Below are 24,647 nucleotides of genomic sequence, written 5' to 3'. Positions count from 1 at the left end.
CTTAGAAAGCCAGAAGTTGTTTGGTCTTCCTTCTCCCCCCGCCCCCCCCCCCCCAACCCCCTAAACTTGAATGCAGCTTGAGAGACTTGAGATCCCACATTAGGTTTAACTGCTTCGCCGTAGACCTGCTGGCACCATTGACGAAAAGGGAGGGCTCTGACATACCATGAAGATGTGCTCATTTCAGTGGCCAACAAAGAGCAAAAGGTGACCCCTATTATTACTACCAGATAGACTAGATTTACCATATTATTAATCATTGAAGTCTGGTTCAAAATTCAGGCTGGTTTGTACTTACTCCATGGGTCAGGAGCTTTACCAGAGCTCATTAACTGCATCGGGCTGCTCATTTACTCTTCCTGCAACAACCTTTTTCTTAATCCGTGAGGGGAAAAATGAAACGCAGGTGATTTTGCTGTCTGAGGGGTATTTACTGCTTGATCTCAACAAATAGAAGCAGCAGGAGTATTTTCCTTGTCAAGAGGACAGTAATTCTTCAAATCCCTCTAAAGAGATAATGAGTGGCAGTGTAATGCTTTTGATCTGTCATAATTATAAAATAAAAGAGAACGGATGCAAAGCTCGTGTGCCATGGGAAGGTCACTCACTTTTAAATGTCTAGGATTCCCTCTGTGGCTAATCCCAGCATGTCCTGAATGCAGGCTATTTTTAGGTACAATAGTGGGTCCGTTAGACATCCTGTCCATATAAAATGAGTGCCTTACTGGTGAGCTTCTCCTGTAGGGCAGCTAATAAGTAGGTAGGAAAATGACATCTCTGTACTTCTGACTTGCATGCTATTGCAAGGAAGGACAACAGGAACGTCTCCTCTCTGGCGTCAAACAGTCCCCCTGCAGCATACATACAATTTAAATTATTACAAGGCAATGTTACAAGTATGAACCCTGGCACAAAATAAAGTAATTACATTTAATTAGGCAGCCAGAAAAGCAATGGCCTGAGACTCACTGCCTCAGATGTAGCCTTTTGTTGACTTAACACAGGACAGGTAATGAATGAAACTTCAAAGTGTAAGCAACTAAATTGCTGCTTAATTAGTAAAGCCCTAGTTGAAAACACAGCAAAACAAAACAAGAAGAAAAAAAACACTTGATTTTCTTTTGTCAAAGCAATTCAGACAGTGATCCCATGTCTCACAGAAACACTGAAATGAAGGGTTGGTCTATTAAGAATGCATTTGTGTTCAGAAGCACAATATTGTGTTTTGTTTTTTGTTAATGCAGAGATCCTGAAAGGTGCTAGATCATCAGCCCTGGATCCTGACATTGCCCAAGAGGGGACTTGGTGCAAACAAGTCACTAGCTCACAAATCTCACTTGCCTGCTAAGCATCAAGTACAGATATTTAATCCTTTGGGTATTCTGGTCTGCTGGTATACCCACACCAAGCAACCTAACACAGAGAAATAACTTTCATAAGTAAGAAATGATGGAAGGCATAGATAAAGAAAAGTAGGCATTGTAACACTAGATTTTTCATGTACAAATCTCTCAGTTCTGCTTTTTCATATCCAGGATCACATATGTTGCCAGAGCTCATCTCTGGAAGCCTCTTATGCTTCTATAAACATCCTGCTCTGTCATACAATTAAAAGTGAAAAAACAAAGCAGGTCTGAACAACATAATGAGTTGCACTAGCCTGTCATCTCTGGGACAGCATTTTATTTTGATTTCAATCAGAGATGAAAACAAGCTATTTGTTGTTCTCATCCCATTCCTCACACGCTTATATCAAACAATCTGGAATGAGACTAAGTCTCCACTCCAAAAGGTGCTCAGGATGGACTGGCAGGAGCCTCAGCAGCCAATGGAGCTTTTATTCCATTTCTGCTTACAACCATGTATTTGCTGGTAAGAGTGACTAGAAGGTAAAATAACATCTCTTAGCAAGATTTCTACCTTCCTCAGGTTTTCCCTCTCAGCCTTGTTCAGCTAAGCAGATCCCACAGCAAAAAATAACTGGCAAAGGTTTGTTAGGGGACTTCATATTACATCTCAAGACTGGCAGCTACTAGTTCTGGGTAGTAGCTCCATACCCAGGATTTACTGAACATCTTGCCACAGTTGCAATCCAGAGTTTTTTACACTTTGGGACAAAAGGACAGTCTCCCCTTCCCCAAACCACATGTCTCACAGTTTGCCTTCTTGCTGGAGACAAAAACATTCTGCAGGGGTAATGTAAAGATCAAAAACACACCTGATGGTTTCATCTGGTGTTCAGCAAAAGAGTGGCACCACTGTGTCTGCTCTACAAAAACATAAAGTCAGTATGTACAGAAAAAAATAGTGTACGTTAGGTAACCTTTTTCCCATCACTATGAACAGCACAGTGGAGTACACAGGACTTACAGTTTTATCTATTAGCATACTCTTTTGTCAATAAAAACGGCAGTTTGGAGATAATTCAAGTGCTTCAGTCAAGTCAGTAGGTTTTATCCTGTCCTATTAGTAGTCCTAATAGTCCTCTGCACTGCTCCTTTTAAGAACAGTGTCAGAAAAAAACCCAAGCGTAAAATAGAGAGAGGGGAAGAAAGGCAGCAATTCAACACAATTTCAGCAAGTTCTGGAACAGATAAAGCAAGCATGAGAGCAACACTAAAAGCAAGTACAGGCCAGATGAAATTGAATTTAAATTAGATTCCTCATATCTTTCACCAACACATAGGAATGGTTCTTTAAGTGTTATTTGAAATTTTGTTTTCCAGATACAATAAAAATGCAAATGAAGGGAGAATGTTGCTACAAACCTATGTTTGCTGAGGTACATTTTGCTTAGAAAAAGAGATAAGCGACTGAAGCAGTCTGGCCCTTTTCCTCAAAGGAACCCAGAGTCACCGTGTTATCAAGAGAAACATGTCTGCTTGGACCATGCACATCACTGTGCAGGCAGAGCTGCAATGTGTTAGAGATTAAGAACAATTCAGAGAATGCAACAAAAAGTACTTCTGATGACTTGTGCTTTTTAGCACCTAGCCAGTGCAAAAACCTGTCTGTCTCAAGGAAGTCAGTGTGTCACCACCTTGCTGCCTTCCCAATGGCATGCAGCCATAGGCAGCTGGGTGACTGCATGTTCTGCAGCATTTACAAATAATTATAGACCAGCTGCCTAGTTATACCATTCATTTGGTAAAAATAAAATGAAATATTAATGACAGCGTATCAGAAATCTTTAGTAAAAACACAGTTGAATAAATCAGTCATTCTCTTTCAAATCCATTAACAGTCCTCTCTCAAATCTCTGTGTAAAGCTATATAGAAACATTTCACTTATCTAATCGCTAAAAAGTCACACGTCCAAACCTGTGATTGCAAAACATAAAGGCTCATTGAATTTGTATCATGACAATTTTTCAGTCAAACACTGAAAGTATCAGATAGAAACCACTGCAAAGAAGTGCTTGCTTCGCTCTTCCCTCTAACCCAAGTCAATATCCACTGCTGCTGGAATCAACCCCAAGAGGGACACCAGCATAACAGGAAAACTCAGCTGAGGGGAAGGGCATCTGGAGACAAAAAGAACATCATTACAGAACTGCTTCTGGCACAAAACACATTAAGTGACAATTTGAAGTCTCATGGATACACTCCTCCTGCCACAGGGTCATTCCTCCAGAACACTCTTCTTCCACTGGCAGAGCCATGTGCTAAGGCTTGCTTTGTGGCAGGATATCACGGACAATGTTCATCTGTCCTGTCCACAGAGCTGCAGACAGAGGGCTTCTGGCCACTTACTGTACCCGATCCAGCCTCGTCGCTCTTCTAGGGAGTAGCTCTCCTCAGGCTACTGCTAAAACAAAGAGTTCCTAACTGTGCACGCATTGTACATCCATCATCTTCCTTGACATAAGCCTTGTTTTACAAGGCAATACTTTCTGGAGCTAAATACAAATGTCATTATTCTAGTTGTCCCCCAAGAGTCTTCCCATTTCCAGGCTGGTCTCCTTAAGACGTATAGAGCCTGAAGGGGCCCACGGTCTCACAGAGTAGTCATCGTACCTGATTAGCGAAACATACATCTGAAACCCTTTCAGAAGAGCCAGTCCAGAGCTTTTTCATGACACGGATGAAATGAATTTTGCTGTCTCAGGAACACCCTCCTCCTGTTGTGGGAAGGGCAGCAGTGGAACAGAAATTTGAGAGAGAACTGGAGAGGCAAAAACCCTTCCCTATGAGACTTCCCATGGGCCTAGTGCAGAACCATCAGATGTCCTTCATATTAAAAATTTTTCTCTTCTCTCAGCCAGACACTGCAGTTGTGAGATCTTACCTGCTCAGAGGTATCTATCAGATTACAGGAAAGAGAGATTTAACTGCTCCTTGCTGAATAACCTAAAGAACTGTAATCCCAAGATAAGACCCAACAAAATTCCCCATTCATATTTCCCAGTTTCTGCTTCCTCCTCTCCCCAGGGCATTTGTCATGCACAGTATTCTTACTTTTACAGAAGTCCATATAGTTCTGCACAATTCATGGCTCTTCTCTCCTCCCAGAGGGTGCCACTGCATGTTACTTATTGCCCATAAACCAACCTGGCCACGCTCACTTCCAGAGGTTTCTGCTAGCCTGCTGCCTCTAGAGGTTCACTCTTTGACAGCCTCCCACCATCAGCCTCTCTTCCTGGTAAACACACAGCATGACAAAATGACCACATGTGAACAAAAGTCATCAAAGAAACACTGCATTTTCATGAATAGGACATAGCACACAGAGGTTATTTGGGAGCAGATCCCTGCTCATCTACAAATCTTGACTTATTTATTTTTAAATCAAAGGATATCTTCCTTTCATAATACCATGTCTTTGGCTTAAAGAAAGCTATGACTTGTCAGTAAAATATTCTAATATAACTGAAGTTGGGGTTCCTGAAGGCCATCATAAACATGATTATTCTACATCACAGCAAGATATTTCATTCCCTGTCTCATAAATTTCATGATTGAGCAATGTTATGTACGTTTGTACAAGCATTAAGCTGAGTATGAATGCATACTCCCAGTAGCTAGGCAGCAAAAGTTTCCACCTACTGCTTACAGATATTTTGATGAAGGCTTCTAACTTGCTGTCGTGGTTTAACCCGGCCGGCAGCTAAACACCACGCAGCCGTTCGCTCACCCTCCCCCTCCCTCTCTGGGACTGGGGAGAGAAATGGAAAGTGAAGCCCGTGAGTTGAGATAAAGACAGTTTAATAAGACAGGAAAATAATAATAACAAAAGTAATAATAACAATAATAATAATAATAATAATACAATGGTGATAATAGGAAAATAATAATAATATGTACAAACAAGTGATGCACAATGCAATTGCTCACCACCTGCTGACCGATGCCCAGCCTAACCCCGAGCAGTCCGGCCCCCCTCCCCCGGCTAGCCACCCCTATATATTGTTTAGCATGACGTCAGATGGTATGGAATACCCCTTTGGCTAGTTTGGGTCACCTGTCCTGGGTCTGTCCCCTCCCAGCTCTTACTGCACCCCCAGCCTGCCTGTTGGCAGGACAGAGCAAAAGGCTGAGGTGTCCTTGGCTTGGTATAAGCACTGCTCTGCAACAATTAAAACATCAGGGTGTTATCAGCACTCTTCTCATCCTAAGCCAAAACACAGCATTCCACCAGCTACTAGGAAGAAAATTAATTCTGTTCTAACTACTGAAACCAGGACACTTGCCTTATTTTTTATGCTTTAACAGAGGTAATCATCTTGTTGGTTATTGTAAAGAAACATTAAGAACAACACGTTTGCTTTTAGCTATTCATAAAAGCATTAGAGGATGGGGGATAATGCTAATACTACTCTTTTATTGCCAGCATTATCAATGGGCATACATACAGATACCGTGTCTTAAGCAATGACACAGGGAGCAACTAGAGAGTGGTACTATTTTTGATGTTTACTGAAAATGTCTGCGGGGAATCAAGTTCAATAAGCTTCTTACAAGTGAAAAATGATACCGTTAGGAAGAGGTGGTTCCTGGACAGAGTACAGTCATTTCAGGATAACAACAAGTTTTTGGTAATCATTAGTTTCCTCGCTGAGGAAACTAATGATTAGTTTCCTCGCTGAGGAAACTAATGGCTGAGCTTTGTCAGATGAAAAGAAGCATTTTTCATGTTAAGAAGGGCCACCTCTCAACTTTTTATTATGTCATTATGAACATGAACAACACCGTACAACGTGGGAGATTGTAAGAAAAGAACATTTGTTCAAAAACACCCATCAGTGTCAGCTTTTGCATCTCTTTCAGGACCACAACTGCTTCCTCAAACAGTTTAGTTACCTGCCATTCCCTTAGGAGGGTCAAGGTGGCAGTCAGGTAAGACTCAAGAAATCTGCAGGCCCCACTCATTCTCCTTTGCTTTGCTCGTACCTAAACTGCATGCAGGCTAGAGGACCACCTAGCTCCACATGCAGACTGAACATCTGACACAGCCAAACAATTGCAAACCAAAGGGAGGGAGAGAGGGATGGAGGGAGAGAGGGAGGGAGGAAGGAGAAATACAAGAAACAGAAGTTTGCATAGAAATAGTGTTTTCCTTCTGTGTGATAATTTTTATGGATTTAGGGTAGAAAGGAGGCCCTATTTGGAGAGAGAGCCTTAGATCCAGTAGCTGAATATTTCTGCAAAGCTTTGTGATCCGATACGCAGCTTTAATGAACAGACACACAATTAAATAAGGAAACCTTCAGTTGTTTGAAATTCACTGCTCAGCATTTCAGGGTGACATTAGGAAAATTGCTTTTCTCATATTCATTACAGTGTTATGAAATTGGTTTTGTCTTCTTCTACAAGCTTTTTGTGTAGGACAAAGAGATTTGCAGCCAGGGAAAAGTTCAACTGTTTAACAGCAACACCAACTATAGCCTACCCTTAATGTACATGCAAAAATTAATTCATTTCGCAGCTCACAGGAAGTTCTAAGCCAACCTTGTGCTTTGGAGTGGAGAGCCCCTCCTTGACCACCTCAAGAAGACATCCTGCCAACCGCAGCTACAGTACCTGCCTCTTGAGTGCTAACACATCCCACATCCATGGAGCTGAAGGCGGATCAGGACTCTCAGTGACAGATCTGTGTCTAGTAGAAGGGGGAAAAAAAATCTGTATGAAATCTTTGCAGAAAAATTACAATAAACTGTCACCTTTCTCTCCCCAGTAATTGTTCTTCCTTTTTTTTTTTTCTTCAAATTATTTCTTCTGTCTGAGCAGACCAGCTTAACTTTCAGCTAGGAAAGGTTATGAAAGGTTATGTTCTACCACATGATTTCACTGTGTGTCAGTAAAGTCTCTGTCAGAGAGCTGTGTCCTTACCTTTCCTGAAAGGTAAAGAACCAGCTGAAACAAGTCCAAAAAGCCTCTCCTGTGGCATTCATTGGGGATAACCAGACTAAATCATTCTGGTGTACTTAGAGGTGGGATTGACAGAGGAGACACAAAATAACTGTCTTCAAACAGATAAAAAGCCACTGCAGGACACAAGGAAATACACTGTGGGGAAGGCAGCAGGCATTCACACCTGAACTCTGGCTACACAGGCAGGAAGGGTTTCTACAAGGCTGGCCCAGGCCATGTGCTCTTCAGCTGTGCCTTCAGGTGGTTCAGGATGGGGACACCTTAGATGTGCAAGCTCAGGGTGTTTGCACCCAGCTTCCTTCTCATAGGCTGCAAACAAGAGCCTTCAGTAGGTATATATATGTATAACAGCGGATATCTTTCACTCCACACTTGCTGATGTTTCAGTGAATTCATGCTACACATTTTCAAGACAACATATAAACTACGTTAAAAAAGTTTGATAATGGGAAAGGTGAATGTACATAATAAAAGGTAACCCCAAATCACCCAGTTTTATGTATGCAGTCATGTATGCACAGTAGGAGGTGCTCTTGTGATACTTTGACAGTTTGATTCAGCTCTCCCCCTTCTGAATAATTCTACATATATTAAAAAAAATAAAAATGTATAGAGTTTCTTCCTTATGTACTGGGCCTCCTCTGTATGTTAGTAAAGCCAATGCTATGTGTGACATAGGAAGATGTTTCCAAAATGAAACCTCCATTATGATCCTCCTCTCCAGTTCATCCTAATCTAGATTTCTGAGTGCGGGCCACCCTGCAACGTACGGCTACTTGGAAAGACAGAACAGAGGAGCAGATGTTTCCAGTGAATCAGTCCTGCTTCAAAGCTAGCCCAAAGGCATCTTAGCATAGGCCTGTACAAGCAGGAAGGAAGGATTAGCAGCTCACCCTACCCTTGGAGCAACTAGCTCATCTCTTCAGCCGTAGGCTTACGCAGCAGCTTACCTCCCTACCCTTCTGTAATAAAGCCAGCTCTGAGCCTACAGTCAAAGCCTCTGTTCTTTGCAAAGACAAAAATCAGAAGTGTACTTAACTCTGAAGCACAGGAAAAGCCAGGTTTGCTAGGAAGGCACCAAGCAAAGGGCTATAGCCTGTTGTGGATGTAAGAGCATGCAGACAGACATGCCAGCATGCCTTTTAACTACTCATTGTTTCCTTATTCCAAGGCAGGCACACAGAACATGCAGCAAGGTGCCTTTGTAGGGACAGTTTCAAAAGGTGTTCTCCCAAGCTGCTTGTATCCTTGTATCACTTCAGGATCCTTCCATCTCAGCACACTGCACTTTTGGGAAGGAATATGCTTCTGCTTGAATTTGACAGGTATTTACTGCTCTTACATCAGAACCAGGGTACATATAATCCCTCCAGTGATAGTCTGTACTAATGTCACAGAGTGTCTCTTTTGTCACTACGATATGGAGAAACAGATTTAAAGAGGCAGCTTTACAAATACTTCCTCATTCAGGAAAAAGCCAGGGGAACTAAACAGGTATTAGGAAACATAAAGTAAGATGATTATTTTCAAGTTATTGCAAGGGGAAACAGTACAAACTGGTACCTTCAGAATACCTTATTGCACCACTTAAGCACCAAATTAGAGCACTTCTCTAAAAGCAGAAAACTACATAATGTCTCAGAGAGGTACAGGAGAAAAGCAGGCAGTTAAATGGAAAGCCAGACACCACAAACTCCTGTGCACTGCAGACAGGGTATGACAATCACTTAAATATAACCCACGATGTCAGAAGATACTGCAGGACGTGAAGAAAAGGAGATTCATTAAATTTTGAGTATGTCATAGCTGCTGTTGCACACCTGACTTTCAGCTGTGAGCAAATACAGTTTGAAGTAATTAGCCTGAAACACACCAGGGACTCAACAACTGAAATGCAAAGCAGTTTTTATTGACAAAGGTGAAGCGTAAGAAAGTATAGCTGAGCATTGGCTTAGAAACTTAGGACCAGACATTTTTTCTTTGTAACATGTATTTTTAAGACCACTAAATATTATTCTTTAGAGGCTGCTCAGCATTGCTGCAGCAACAGTGCAAATACATGAAATTCTCATGGTGTACCAAAAAAAAGGGAGCTTGCATCATATGGACTATGATTAGCCAAGTGAGCAGTCTCCAGTGAGATAAGGCTTTACCAAGCTGCAACACTATTACCCTGAAGACCTTCCACAATCATCCATCAAACACAGAAGACTACCACTTGTGTCCAAGATCACCCTGACATCTACAGACAGTCTGTCTCAGCTGAACACAGGGGGTATTAGAACTCTTGCATAAACCAAAACACGTTGGCTGGCAGTCTTCTTGGCCACATGTATTGGCCAGAAAGCAATGACAACAACAACAAAAATCTATGAACTTTTTCTTTTCACCTATATAGACTCTGTTACAGAAGCTTCTGACGCGTAGATTTTGCTTTTGCAAGCCAGCATTTTGTCACACACACTCACATTAAATATTCATTTTGATTTGCCTTAGAGTAGCATACAGAACCATGAAAAGAAACATCAAAAACTAAAACCCTAAGGTCAAAATCCATCTTCTCCAGGCAGTATTTCCATACCTTCAGCCAGTATTCACTGAGCTATGCAGTATTTAGTATGTGCTGCTTCCATCCATTTAAGTGCCCTTCAAGCTCAGCAGCCTTTAGCCAATCCTTTCCTCCTGCTCTCCTCATCACACAAGGCTTTGCCTCCCAGATTAAATGCAGGTGTTCATGCCTCAATCAGTCATTTGGGCAACCAAGGTGATTCTCGTTACTGTTAGTCCAGGCTAACAACTGCATCCTCTCAACCTTCAAGTACAATATCTAACTGATACCTCTCGATCTAGACCAGGTTGAGAAAATGCCAGGAGATCTTAACACCTCCTGCCTCTTGCTTTATGGGTTTGCACACAGGATCTGGAAGCTATGATGGTGCTGTTGTTAGCTTTAGCAACAAGCAGTTGTGCTACATCATTTTTTAGGCACTAACAGAAACTAAATATCCCTGGCCAACCCAGGCAGAGAGCTAGAGACCACAGGAGTATGAAAAAAAACATGAATGGAGCACAGAAATGCAACTGAGGTGATACTGGTCAGCAAGGTAAATTGCTTTGCAGCAGCTGCCAAACCACTTGTTTTGCTGTTTGCATATTACTTTAACAGTATTTATCAACTCTGCAAGCTTTACAGAAACACCTCAGTTTTCTTTTCCTGGACTTCATCTATTTTTCGTCTCTCTCTCTCACTTATACACTTTTGCTCATACTCAAACATCAGGAATAATTTATGTCCGATCTTCATACACATCTTTAGACATTATGGCAACAAAGGCACTATCCACAATCTTAGTGATTGATGCAGATAAATTTTAATAATTTCCTATACAGAAGAACTCACAGAAATCTTATCTGAGAAGTTACAGCACTGCAGGAAATACTGAACTGACTATGCACAGCAGAAGCAAGTTCAATTTCTCATTTTTCTAAGACCATTAAATTTTAGGCATTTTTGCCCAAAATATTTGGAAACCCACATTAAAAATTCTTGGGCGTACCAGGCTCTCCAATGTCTGTTTGAAACTCCAACCATTGCAGCACAGAAAAAATGGCACATGGGGCAGAACAGAACAGAGCATCCCACACTGGAAGGGACCCACGAGAATCATCGAGTCTAGCTCTTTATGTAAAAATCAGCTCCTGAAGGTCTAACTCCTGGAAACATGAAATCTACTTCAAATGCAAATAATGAGTTTTTCACTCACCTCTGTCCTCCTCCCAGATTGAATCAGCAAGCACTTGTGGCACTGTGACTTTCTTGCAAAAAAGTGTAAGCCTATAAGGACAGGCAAGGACCAAACCATGGCCCTGTAGCAGCCCTGAAGACAGAGCACAGAGCATTCACATGCAGTTTGCATGAGCCTGGTACAGAATCTAAGAAAGCTGTAGGTTATAAGAAAAGACCAGCAGTTTAGACAAGATCTGGTGAAAGATGTGTCATAGATTACCAGGGCTGGTGTAACACAGGGCTGGTAGGTCAGCTCACCTTAATAATAAAACTTATTCAGAGCAGACAGCATTTCTGGCTTCATCACTGCACTGTAACAAACACAGAGACACTTCTTAAAGTCTGGTGTCTCACTGTGATATATCACTGAGCATTAAAGAGGTGATTTATACTCAACTGGATCATCAAACCACAGAGTTTTACTATGGCCACTGGTAAGTATAGACATACACACCTTTGGATCCTATTTCAACCACACAACCTTACATAGCTATCAAAACCTACAGTTCCTCTGAGAAATGAGAAATAAACACCAGGCTGGAGATTTGTATATTATAAGGGGTCATCAGGACCAGGAAAGGAGCTCATTCGCCAGCAGAGGCAACCTGTTGCCACTGGTAACTATTATTTGTATTTTACGTGCTGCAGCAGCTGCCTGCTTGGCTCACCACTGCTTGGTGGAAAGCAAAACACCAGTGTTTGTAGCAAAACCACAAGGAATATTTTTCTTCCTGTCACTATCTGGGTCAAGCACACAGTGAAGATGCTGCTGCCCTCTGAACTCCTCTCCCTGCAGGTAGTGCTGGAGGGATGGCCATGCTGGGTCTGGGGAGGTCCTGGTGGCTCAGCACCCTGCCCACAGGGCAGAGAGTGACCAAGGAGCAAACAGCCAACCTCTGTACATCAACACTGCAGCATCCACCAGGGTATTACTCCAATGAAAGAAAGTTCTGCTTCCTCACAAGCACAAGCTGTACAAACACACACACAAAGCCTTGGTCATGTTCCCATCAGCTTTATCAGTTCTCCTGCATGCCAGGAATTGTCCAAAATTGCTGTCCAAATTTGACTGGTTTCTGGCAGGATACGGCTTCCACGAGTCAAGTCCCTGGGTGTGTGTGGAAAGCACTGAGCTCCATCTCCCATGCCTACAGCAACCCAAACACTTGGCTCTTTCCAATATAGTGCTCCAACTTTTTTGTGACAAAGTAAAACAGCTGAAGTGAAGCAAAGGGATGCTTTATCCATAGTTTAATTTTTCTGAGATCTCAGGGTTGTACAACAGACTAAGCCTAAACAAAGAAAGCCTTACAGTTCCCCTGCTGATTCCTTGTTGAATTATTCTCATACAACCCTGACGTGACTTCAACTGCGCTCCCCAGAACACCAGCCACTGAGCCCCAAGTTCAGGAAAATGTCACTGCATCCTAAAGGCCCTCTACATTACAACTTTACAAGTCTCAGACTGTTTCTTTTCAGCATCATGCCTGAAGAGCTTGACTCTACCCTTCACTTTGCTTTGGACAACACTAGTTTAAATTTTCTGGGCAGTATTTCTATTCAGAAGCTGTCACAGACATTGCAGAACTATCATATGATCCACAACCAGTTTCTGGGACCTGTTTTTCACATTCTTCACAGATTCAGGTATCTGAGCTGGTTGTATTTGCCTTATGTTTTTCAAGGTTGCCTTAGACCAAGGCTTGTTTTCAAAAGAATGAGAAAGAAAGAAAACCAAACCTCTGGAGAGGAACACTGATTTGTCAGTCTTGTGAACAAACCCCGGAGTCCTATTTATCCTTCCTGCAGCAGGTCACCTTTACCCTGAGGGACCACTGACCTACATAATGTTTATGTAAGACTAATTAGGATGAAATTAAGAAAATGTATTGCATTTAAAATGGATCACATTTAAAAATACTTCAGTGGCAAAGCCAACACACAGAAAGAATTACTTTGCAAATAGGTTACATCTGCTTTGTGCAGTAGTAACAAGACCACAGTCCATATTTTCTAACAGAAAAATAAAATTCATAGAATCATAGAATATCCTGAGTTGGAAGGGACCCTTAAAGATCATCAAGTCCAACTCTTGACACCGCACAGGTCTACCCAAAAGTTCAGACCATGTGACTAAGTGCACAGTCCAATCTCTTCTTAAATTTAGACAGGCTCGGTGCAGAGACCACTTCCCTGGGGAGCCTGTTCCAGTGTGCAACCACCCTCTCTGTGAAGAACCCCCTCCTGACGTCAAGCCTAAATTTCCTCTGCCTCAGCTTAACCCCGTTCCCGCGGGTCCTGTCACTGGTGTTAATGGAGAAAAGGTCTCCTGCCTCTCAACTCCCCCTTACGAGGAAGTTGTAGACTGTGATGAGGTCTTCCCTCAGCCTCCTCTTCTCCAAGCTGAACAGGCCCAGTGACCTCAGCCGTTCTTCGTACGTCTTCCCCTCCAGGCCTTTCACCATCTTCGTAGCCCTCCTCTGGACACTCTCCAACAGTTTCATGTCCTTTTTATACTGTGGTGCCCAGAACTGCACACAGTACTCGAGGTGAGGCTGCACCAGCGCAGAGTAGAGCGGGACAATTACCTCCCTTGACCTACTAGTGATGCCGTGCTTGATGCACCCCAGGACACGGTTGGCCCTCCTGGCTGCCAGGGCACACTGCTGGCTCATATTCAATTTGCTGTCTACCACGACCCCCAGATCCCTCTCTTCTAGGCTGCTCTCCAGCGTCTCATCACCCAGTCTGTACGTGCAGCCAGGGTTTCCCCGTCCCAGGTGCAGGACCTGGCACTTGCTCTTATTGATCTTCATGCGGTTGGTGATCGCCCAGCTCTCCAACCTATCCAGATCCCTCTGCAAGGCCTTTACACCCTCATTCGAGTCCACAACTCCTCCAAGTTTGGTGTCATCAGCAAACTTGCTCAAAATACCTTCTATTCCTACATCCAGATCGTTTATAAAAATATTGAAAAGTACCGGCCCTAAAATGGAGCCTTGAGGGACCCCACTGGTGACCGCCCGCCAGCCTGACGCAGCCCCATTTACCATAACCCTTTGGGCCCTGCCCGTTAGCCAATTGCTCACCCATCGTATGATGTTTTTATTTAGCTGTATGGTGGACATTTTGTCCAGTAGGATCCTATGGGAAACCATGTCAAAAGCCTTGGTGAAGTCCAAAAAAAATCACATCAGCTGGTTTCCCTTGGTCCACCATACGGGTGATCTTATCATAAAAGGAAATCAGGTTAGTTAGGCAGGACCTACCCTTCACAAACCCATGCTGGCTGGGACCAATGACTGCTTTGTCCCCCAGGTGCGCCTCAATAAGTTCAAGAACCAACTTCTCCATGATTTTACCAGGCACTGATGTGAGACTGACAGGCCTGTAATTGCTAGGGTCTTCTTTCTGACCCTTCTTGAAAATCGGCACAACATTTGCCAGCTTCCAGTCTACCGGTACCTCTCCAAATTCCCAGGATCGTTGAAAAATAATTGAGAGAGGTTCCGCGATGACATCCGCCAGCTCTTTCAGCACCCAGGGATGAATCCCATCCGGACCCATGGACTTGTAGGGATCCAGGTGGAGTAGCAAATCCCGCACACGTTCAGGGTTGGTTGGGAGTTTGACATCCCCACCGTCCCGGTCCTCCAGCTCAGGGCACCCTGGGTCCCGAAGCCCATCATCGGCATTGAAGACAGAGGCAAAGAAGGCGTTAAGCGTCTCTGCTTTGCCTATGTCATCGTCTGTGAGGAGACCTTCCCTATCAAGGAGCGGCCCTATGTGTTCGTTAGTTCTCCTTTTTCCATTCACATATCTAAAAAAACCCTTTTTATTTTCTCTCACAGACACAGCCAGCTTCAATTCTAGGTGTGCTTTGGCCACACGAACTTTCTCCCTACAAACACGAACAGCATCCCTGTATTCTTTCCATGACACCTGGCCCTCCTTCCAGTAGCGAAACACTGTTTCCGCCTAATCTCCATTAGAACGTTCCTGGTCAGCCACACTGGCCTCCTGCCCCACCTGCCTGACTTGCGATATTTAGGAATTGCCTGATCTTGTGCTTCTAGGAGGCATCGCTTAAAGAATGACCAGCACTGGTGGACATCGAGTCCTTCAAGAGCAGTTTCCCAGGGGACCTTGCTGACTAGTTCCCTGAGCAGCCTGAAGTCCGCTTTCCCCATATCTAGGGATGAGGTTTTGGTGGCACTTTTCCTTCTGTCACCGTAAATTTTGAACTCAACCACTTCATGGTCGCTATGACCGAGGCAGCCACCAATCACCACATCTCCCACCAGACCCTCTCTGTTTTCTAGCAACAGGTCTAGGAGGGCACCTTTCCTAGTTGGCTCCGTTAGCACCTGCACCAAGAAGTTATCATCTAGGTGCTTCATGAACCTCCTGGACTTGCTCGTGTCAGCCGTGTGGCACTCCCAGTTAACGTCTGGCAAGTTGAAGTCCCCCATAAGGACAAGGGGAGTTAATCTCGAGGCCTCTCTTAGTTCTGTAAAGAATAATTTATCGGCGCTATCGTCCTGGCCAGGCGGTCTGTAATAGACTCCCACAATGACATCCCCTTTATTCGTTCGTCCCTTGATCCTTACCCAGAGGCTCTCAACTTTGCTAACGCCGACCTGAAGTTCCACACAGTCCAGCCCCTGCTTCACATACATCGCCACCCCACCGCCTCGCCTACCCTGCCTGTCCCTCCTGAAGAGCCTGTAACCATCTATCGCAACACCCCAGTCACAGGTTTCGCTTATGCCAATGATGTCGTAGTTGCGGGACTGGGCCAGGACTTCTAGCTCATCCATTTTATTCCTCATACTGCGTGCGTTCGTGCAAAAGCACTTCAGGTGCGTCTCCTTACACTCAGCACCTTGTGGATCTGACCGAAGGACCTCACTGGCACACAGCCCCTCTGATTCTAGCGTACCATCCCTTAGGTCTTCACCGGCGCGCCTGGTTTTAGCCCCTTCCCCCTTCGACTCTAGTTTAAAGCCCTATCTATCAGCCCTGCCAACTCCTGACCAAAGATCCTTACCCCTCTCCGAGAGAGGCGCATCCCATCCGGTGCCATCAGGCCCGGTGTAGCATAGACCTTCCCGTGATCAAAGAACCCAAAATTCTGCTGGTCACACCAGTCTCGAAGCCACGAGTTTATGTGAACAGCACGCCTTTCAGCTTTGATCCCCCGTATCGGAAGGACAGAGGCAAACACAACCTGCGCCCCTGATCCTCTAAGTAGTCGCCCCAAATCCCTAAAGTCTCTTTTGATTGCCTTCGGACTTCTCGTTGCTACTTCATCGCTACCAGCCTGAAAGACCAGTAGCGGGTAGTAGGCAGTGGGCCGTACCAGGCGCTTGACTTTCTTGGCAAAGTCTCTCACCCGAGCCCCAGGGAGGCAACAGACTTCTCTGCGGGTTGGGTCCGGTCAGCATATCGGTCCCTCTGTCCCTTTCAGGAGGGAGCCCCCCATAACAATAGCCCTTCTTTCTTTTTTGAAGGATGATGTGGCAATGCGATGTGTAGGTCGCCTTGTCTTAGGCGCCCCCTCCAACTGGGACGAGTTTTTATCTACTTTGTCATTTAGATTGTCTTGTTCTAGTCCTTCATATCGATTATTTAAGGGTAGATGAGAAGGTGAGGTGGGCAAAGAGAGGGCTCGCCTACCACCCTGAATAGGCACCTGCCTCCATTCCCCCCCTTGATCTAGGTCTCCTCCCGCTGCCTGGCAGGAGGAGGGAATCTCTGTCTTCTGCATAACAGGAGATGCCTGTGCTGTGGCAGGCTCGTGAGCCTGCCTCAGAGAGGGTAGAGTGCACCTCCACCAGTCAATTTCCCTCTCTGATTCCCTGATGCTCCTGAGCCTGTTCACCTCCTCCCGGAGCTCCACTACCTGGCTGAGCAGTTCTTCAACCTGGGCACACCTCCCACAGGCATACCCACCACTGCTGTCGGAGACCGACAGAAGGCTGGGGCACACTCTGCAGCCCAGGACCTGGACGGCTGCGTGTTTCCCCGAGCCCTCCGTCTGAGTAGCCACACTGGTGACCGTGGCTGGAGATGCCGCACGAGATGCGGAGGCCACGGTTTTCTGCCTGGTTGATACCATGGTCAGGTTCTACGCAAGCAGGTTACAAGCACCAAAGGGAGAGGCAGCTGCAACAGAGCGACGATGGGGCCCCCGCTCGCCCTGCCCGCGCGAACTGCCGCGCCGCGCCCTGTTTGCCCGTCCTGGTCGCTCGCGCTCCCTAGGGGCAACTTTTAAACAGCCTGGGAGGGGGCGTTGCTGGCTCCGCCCGCGCCTCGTCAGCCTCCCTCGCGAGGACTGCCGGGTCCCGGCGGCTCCCCCGAGTGGCCTCGATGTCGGACAAAAAGCCCTGCCCGCCTCGGTCCTCTGCTCCGCTGCAGAACACGTCTGCCCCGGAGCCGATCGCCTCAGCAAAAAAAAAAAAAATTCTCTTGTTTCGAGTAAAAATTTCTCTTGTTTCGAGTAAATTAATGATAGACTGCCTGGATGTTTGCTTGCTTGTTTGTTTTAATAAGACAGAAGCACCTTATTAACCCTTATTGGATATAAGGGTCAAGAGGCTGCTCAAGACCTGTGAGAATAGCTGTCATTACTCCTCTCTCGTAACTGGTAAGCTGACTGCAGACACCCAGTCTGACAAGATGTCAGACTTTTTGTTGGGGCATGGCTGCAAGCATTGTATTGGTTAATTCTCTAACATCACTTCCTGGAAAAGACTTGTTAAAAGCTATAATATCATGTATGATGTCCTAACCACATCCTGCTGTTAGGATTTTACAATGAATACTGCTGTTGGAGACAAATGGGCAAAATAATTCCTGTCAGGAATATGACCTGAAAGAACCTTGGCACGTCTGCATTAGACAATGTAGTCAGGTGCTAATGTCTGTATTTCATCAGACTGCTTGTTAAGTTATCAACAGTGGTTATTTTCATACCGAGTATTTACATGAAAACTGACCAGTTATCTAAATGTGTTTTCAGGTGTTGATGTTTCATCTTGTACCATAAAAAATTTCAATCAATTTTATTAACATTTTTATTTTTTTTCTTGCCAGCCAGGCCAGTTAGGATTTACTAATGTCTTAAATAATTTTGCAGTCTTAGCTTCCTATATTATTAAAGCTGGACTACACCAGTCAAAAAGTCTCACTGCCTGCTTTGAAAGGTAGTCTAACAGAATGCTACAGCAAATTACTTCACTGCAGAACTGACTGCCAAGATCAAATTTAACCTCACAATAAGTAAAGCAAACAATTCAGTCAGGCAAAAATAATAAAGTCAGGCAATATAATAGGTCTTCTGGTATGCTTTCTTTCTTCCTGTGCTCTTTTGATGTGTTTCCTCTAAGAAAATGTAATATTTATTTCTGAAAATACTGTTTTCACAGATAATTTGTTAAAATGTTTCTGCAGGTTGTTTACAAGTACAACATATTCTTTTATTAAGATGTCAAGGCAAATCCAACTATCACAATTCTAGGGTATCATTTGGTCTTTTACAAGTTCTTAAGTTTTATTTGTTTGATTGTTATAGGGGGGCTCCTAAGTTTCCCATTCTCCTTGCACTTCACATATGAAAGACAAGCAGCACACAGTAATATTTTGGACCTTCTTCGAAACAAGAGGTATGTGGCTAATTCACCAATAAGGCATAAACTTCTGCAGGTAGTAAACTCTATCAGGGAGTATAGCCATGGAACCAGGAATAATGGCTTTGAACAAATGGACTGGAGATTTAGATGAGATGTGACGTGAGGAAGAAATTCTTCACTTGGAGCACAAAGCGCACATGGGAATTAGGGCTGGAGATGCACCTTGCTTCTGTTCTTTTACATAAAGAATAGAATGAAATTACCTAAAAAACAGTGTTAAAAATAAACCCAGGGCACAGGATGGGAGGTGCAGGGCAGTCCCTGTGGCCGAGGGGCAGCCTTTGTCTCTGTCAAGCCAAATAGCATTGGGGAGCCAGACCCATAAAAGGGGCCCTCAGCCCCCCAACCCTCCTCCTTGTCCACAGGAGGGCATCTTCCAGGCTTCTCCCAACACAGCTGCCTTTGGCCACATGTGGGCCCCTCCATCACAGAGGCTTTCTGAGGCCACTGTGGCCACCACTGCCCCACAGGCCCTATAAAACAGGCCCCCTGCAGCCACGAAACACCACGGACATGCTGCAGGCTTGCCTGTAAGATGTCCCAGCAATAAACAGCTCTTGCCAATTCTCAGAGATTGTATGAGTGCTTCTTATTTTTTGGGGGGGGAGGGAAGGGGGAATGGGCTAAAGTTGTGCCAGGGGAGGTTTAGGTTGGATGTTAGGAAGAACTTCTTTACCAAAAGGGTTGTTGGGCATTGGAATGGGCTGCCCAGGGAAGTGGTTGAGTCACCATCCCTGGAGGTCTTGAAAAGATGTTTAGATGTAGAGCTCAGTGATATGGTTTAGTGAAGGATTTGTTAGTGTTAGGTCAGAGGTTGGACCAGGTGATCTTGGAGGTCTCTTCCAACCTAGGTGATTCTGTGAAGTAAGCAACTGGTTGTTCATGTAACTTTTCAACCATGAGCAAACAGAACTCTAAGCCTAGAATAATCAAACTCGGACATACAAACCTACATACATCAGATAGGGAAAACACACATGCACACAGACAAAAACAAACAAAAACAAACAAAAAAAACAGTAATAACAAAGAAAGAAAACAAAAAAAAAAAACACGCAACTAATTTCACTACTAGTATTGCCAGTTGAATAGTGATCAAGTAGTTGAAACCTTCCATGTCTCTGGTCTCTACAGCAACATGGTCAGACAAACCACTGTAGAAGCAATTCAGAAGTACATGCACAAAACCCCCCAAAATTGGAGACTGAACATTTCCTCTCATTTTGTTGAAAATGAAAATCCTCTCAGTACTACTGCACAGGAGAGCCTTGCGGCAGAGAAATTCTACTACAGAGCTCGGAATCACAAAAACTCATTAGGCAGCAATCCTTTAAAGCATACAGTATTATGTCTTGATCCCAGGTAACTCAAGAAAAATCATCCCTTGGAAATATAAAGACAGTGAAGAGGTAAGATACTGGCTCAGACTAGTTTGCAGAGACAGCAGACTCAGTGACCAAGGTTCCTAATCTGTACGTAGAAAAATAAAAACAGAGTTGGAATTTGGAGCCTTCCATCAGAGTATGTGAGATTGGATTCAGTCATATGGTGCCCACTGTGGTGGCTGCTCCTGAGCCCTCCGTCTGACAAGCTGGTGCCACTAAGAGCCAGGAGCTTGACTTCCACTGTTACTTTCCACCCTACGTTTCAGTTTTGTGCTGCTTAAGACAGACTTCTGTACATCATTCCAATATTTCTGCAACCCTCAGCCACAAGTACCTGTTCCCCAATTCATTATGCCACACTTCACTGACATCCTAAATACCCAATTTATTCAACTTAACCATTTGGACACCGCCAAAACTTTTTGAAACAGCTGCATCAGGGACTTCCACATGCACACTAATTGCTGTTAACCCCATTGAGACTAGCTGCATTAATGAGACTTCACTTGCACAAGCATATGCTCCAGCATCTGGCCACAAGAAAATCAATCAGGTGCCTACCAAGTTCTCTAGTAGAAAACAAAGACAGACTTCCAATGTCCAAATGAAATTGGTTTGTACAAGAAATAGGCTACACGTTCATGCATTTGGTGCCAAGCCTATTCTATGTTTACCAGGTTTGTTATCTGTTACAAGGAACATACAAGGAACAGAAGAAACGGAGGTTTGGCTTTCCAACAAAGAAACATCCTTAGGGACCTAAAGAAAAAAAATCATTTCCTGTCTGCCAGTTAAACTGAGAACACAGAGTTGATCCTGAGAAGTCTGCATCCTTTCTCAAAAAAAAAAAAAAAAAAAAAAAAGATGCTGCTATACTTACTCTTCCTTGAATTACATCTTTCTGTATTCAATTTCCATAGCTTCTGATTGTAGACAGCTCTGTTGAAATCACTGTAATTGAAAACAATACAAAAGGAAACACGGAAGAATTACATGAAAGTGGTGGTATTGTCAATTAAAAACACTTCAGCAGCTATGAGTACCTCACAGATGTTAGCAAGCCTCCTAGAACCCCTTGACTTGGGTGCATCAAGTCTGATTTTGTCTTAACTCTTTGTAACTACGGTAAAGATATGAGCTGAACATTTCCTATAGCCAGTGGATTCCATTGTGGCGTTCCTTCCTCTTCATTGTCAGCAGAATGGAGATTCAGCATCTGCAGAATTAAAACCCAAGACCAAAACCTTGACTCCAGACGGGACACTGACAAGACTGCTGTGATGTAAACAGGCACCAACTTGTGCTGCCTCTCCTCCCCCTATTGCCCAATTCCTTTGCATTTAGTGGCAGTAGGATTTCTGGAAGGGTTCCAATGTAGGAAAAAGTAGGAAAAAAGTGTGTTTTCATCCCTGGTTTCAACAGAAGGGACATGAGGCCCAAACTTTGATATCATAGAATCACAGAATCACAGAATTTTCTAGGTTGGAAGAGACCTCAAGGTCATCGAGTCCAACCTCTGACCTAACGCTAACAGTCCCCACTAAACCATTTCCCTAAGCTCTACATCTAAACATCTTTTCAAGACCTCCAGGGATGATGACTCCACCACTTCCCTGGGCAGCCTGTTCCAGTGCCTCACAACCCTTTCAGTGAAGAAGTTCTTCCTAACATCTAACCTAAAACTCCCCTGGCTCAACTTAAGCCCATTCCCCCTCGTCCTGTCACCAGGCACGTGGGAGAACAGGCCAACCCCCACCTCGCTACAGCCTCCCTTGAGGTACCTATAAAGAGCGATAAGGTCGCCCCTGAGCCTCCTCTTCTCCAGGCTGAACAAGCCCAGCTCCCTCAGCCGCTCCTCGTAGGACTTGTTCTCCAGGCCCCTCACCAGCTTCGTCGCCCTTCTCTGGACCCGCTCAAGCACCTCGATGTCCTTCTTGTAGCGAGGGGCCCAAAACTGAACACAGTACTCGAGGTGCGGCCTCACCAGAGCTGAGTACAGGGGGACGATCACCTCCCTAGCCCTGCTGGCCACACTGTTCCTGATACAAGCCAGGATGCCGTTGGCCTTCTTGGCCACCTGAGCACACTGCTGGCTCATATTCAGCCGACTATCCACCATCACTCCCAGGTCCTTCTCTGCCTGGCAGCTCTCCAACCATTCCTCTCCCAGCCTGTAGCTCTGCTTGGGGTTATTGCGCCCCAGGTGCAGGACCCGGCACTTGGCCTTGTTGAACTTCATGCAGGTGACCTCAGCCCATCATAAATGTAGCTACGTAGAAACACAACAGTTGTGTAAAAATTTTTTTTTTTTTCTACGCATATCCTGCATCATCCAGATTACTTGGGATGCATCACCTTTTCTGTGAATCATCATTGTGTGATTTTTGAAGGGATGTTTGGTCCATACACAGGTAGTAGGGCCCTTTTAAGCTTTCTGCCTTACAAATCCCAATAGAGCCAAACTTCCTTCTGTTTTGTGTTTTTATTAATGACAGACGTTCTTCCAATTAAAGTGAAGGAATTAGATTTGGGATTTAGACCAATCTGTATCAAGCAAAGCTGGGTTTCTGTAAGGTATCTTTGTTAATATTCTTTACACAAAATATAAAAAAATCCATTTTGTATTCCAAGTGATAAATGCAAGCCAGACCCAGGCTGGTTGGGCAAACATTGGCAGAAAAATGGCAAAACACTGAGCAGAAGCTTACCCAAGCAGGCCACAGGAATTCATTTGGGACTGATTAGAAACCATGAAGACTGAAGTACAAGAATTAGTGAAAACCAATGAAAGCAGAAGCCAGCAGTCAGCAGCTGTCTGCCAAGAGGCGAACAGGCTCCCTGTGTATGCGCTGCCTGGAAAGGTAGGACCGGAGGTTTCAAGCAAGGAAACAAATAGCAGGCTATCTGAGGGGATCCTGCAACCGCAGCCCCAATCTCACTACTTTGGGTATGATAGTAGACCTGAGGTAACGGGCCATATGTCCAAAATCAACAGTAATGACCCAGCAAATGCACTCACAACACAGTCCCATGTTTAAATCAGAATCAGTTCCACCATTCTTCAGCAATTACAACTTTCCTAGTTAAAAGCAACCAGTGCATTTGGCTGCCTGCTTGTAATCACAGGTCACACTGCAGCATATGTGGAAGGGTATTCATAAACAACGTGGAAAAGGGGCTCATGAAGTCTGATGACAAACTTAAGATAGTAAAGAACAACAACAACAAAAAAAAAAGCCTTCAAGATAGTGAAAAGAAAGACTGATTGCATAGAAGTGTGTGGGAGAAGCTACACGAGTGAGTAACACAATGTTAAAACAATATATCACTGTAACATAAGATGATGTGGAAACACAACTCTAATTTCACAGAAACGATGATGAGGAACATTCCTAAACATTTTGATTCAGGAGTGAGATTTTAGGATTAGGCAGGATATAACATCGGCTCAATGCACAGTCAAAAAACAAAAACTAATATCATTATGCTGCTGTCTAGATCCATGCTTTGTCCAGAATTTGGATACAATGTGTAGTTCTGGTTCTCTGCACCCATTCTTCAAGAAGATAGACTGATTCAGGAGAAAGTTCAAGGTGGGACATCAAGAATGGCCAGTGTTTTTGGAAGAGCCCATTCCTTTACACATGGAATGACTGCATAAACTGATACTTCCTCATCTAGAAAGAAGTCGTCCAGGACAGCATCAGTTGTCTATAAACTTACGAGTGGCAAGGAGACTGCATAGCAAACAGCTGCAGCCTGACTTCCAGCACAAGACCTGAGGGTTACAATAAGGCAGCACGTTCAAGAACATACGGCTTTGTTTTGTTTTGATGCACTGTTTATTTAAACCATGCAGTTCACGAACTCTGGATGTCATGGATGTGAACAGTTCACATTTGGTCAAGGGGAAGATGCCCAAATTCGTGGAAGAAAAGTTCACTGAGCTACTCAGCACTCAGAAACAATATGGGGCTTTGCAGGTTTCTTGAGTTACAGATGCTGGTAGTTTTTTGTTTGTTTGTTTGTTTGTTTTTAATCATCCTTCTTACATTTTTACAAAACAAGTGCTACGTGAGCACAAAACTGTGAAAAAGAGCATCCATGATGCACAATTAAAGTTATTCCTTTTTAGAGCATTTTAGTAGGCACTTCAAGTTCTATGCCCTTCAACAGGTTACAGCCCCAAAACATGCTTTAATTAATACCATAAAAACTCTGTAGTGGAAACAATATTTCACTTTTGTCTTCCGCAGGGACCACCAAAAATAAGCTACTATTTTTGTCCTTTCACCTAGGAATTTTATGTGAGATGAGAGCATATTTTCAGCCACTACATAATTAATTCAGGATTGAAGACATCAGAAAAAAAAAAAAAAAAAAAAAAAAAAAAAAAAAACTTCGTTTATT

At 44.1% G+C, this 24,647-nt stretch overlaps 1 protein-coding gene and 1 long non-coding RNA gene across 31 annotated transcripts in view; one reads left to right on the top strand and one right to left on the bottom strand.

Moving 5' to 3' along the window:
• Positions 1-24,647, bottom strand: part of LOC311439477 (uncharacterized protein) — a 127,114-nt gene that overhangs the window by 91,311 nt on the left and 11,156 nt on the right. For 7 of the 30 annotated variants that reach the window (XR_014694732.1, XR_014694733.1, XR_014694734.1 and 4 more), the window contains exon 1: positions 17,114-17,328. The exons of 2 other annotated variants lie outside the window; for them this stretch is intronic. Coding sequence is in view for 1 of the 28 variants with exons in the window: in XM_084525215.1 (XP_084381341.1) it covers positions 17,114-17,279 (166 nt within the window). In the remaining 27 variants the exon portion in view is untranslated. Of the gene's footprint in view, positions 1-608; positions 852-2,218; positions 2,270-4,017; positions 4,122-4,458; positions 4,474-4,551; positions 4,640-5,334; positions 5,380-7,020; positions 7,097-9,952; positions 10,068-17,113; positions 17,329-21,117; positions 21,189-24,647 lie in introns of those variants that run through there. 21 more of the 30 variants (XR_014694737.1, XM_084525206.1, XM_084525204.1 and 18 more) reach the window with 17 other exon arrangements.
• Positions 17,501-19,422, top strand: LOC311439480. The gene is made up of 2 exons (XR_014694745.1): positions 17,501-17,807; positions 18,735-19,422. It is a non-coding gene; the product is annotated as an uncharacterized lncRNA (long non-coding RNA).

The sequence above is a fragment of the Aythya ferina genome (assembly GCF_964211825.1).
Source record: "Aythya ferina genome assembly, chromosome: 7".
In the NCBI taxonomy this organism is placed as follows: Eukaryota; Metazoa; Chordata; class Aves; order Anseriformes; family Anatidae; genus Aythya; species Aythya ferina.
Note: the sequence above shows the minus strand (reverse complement) of the source record. Positions and strands in the feature narration are given on the sequence as shown.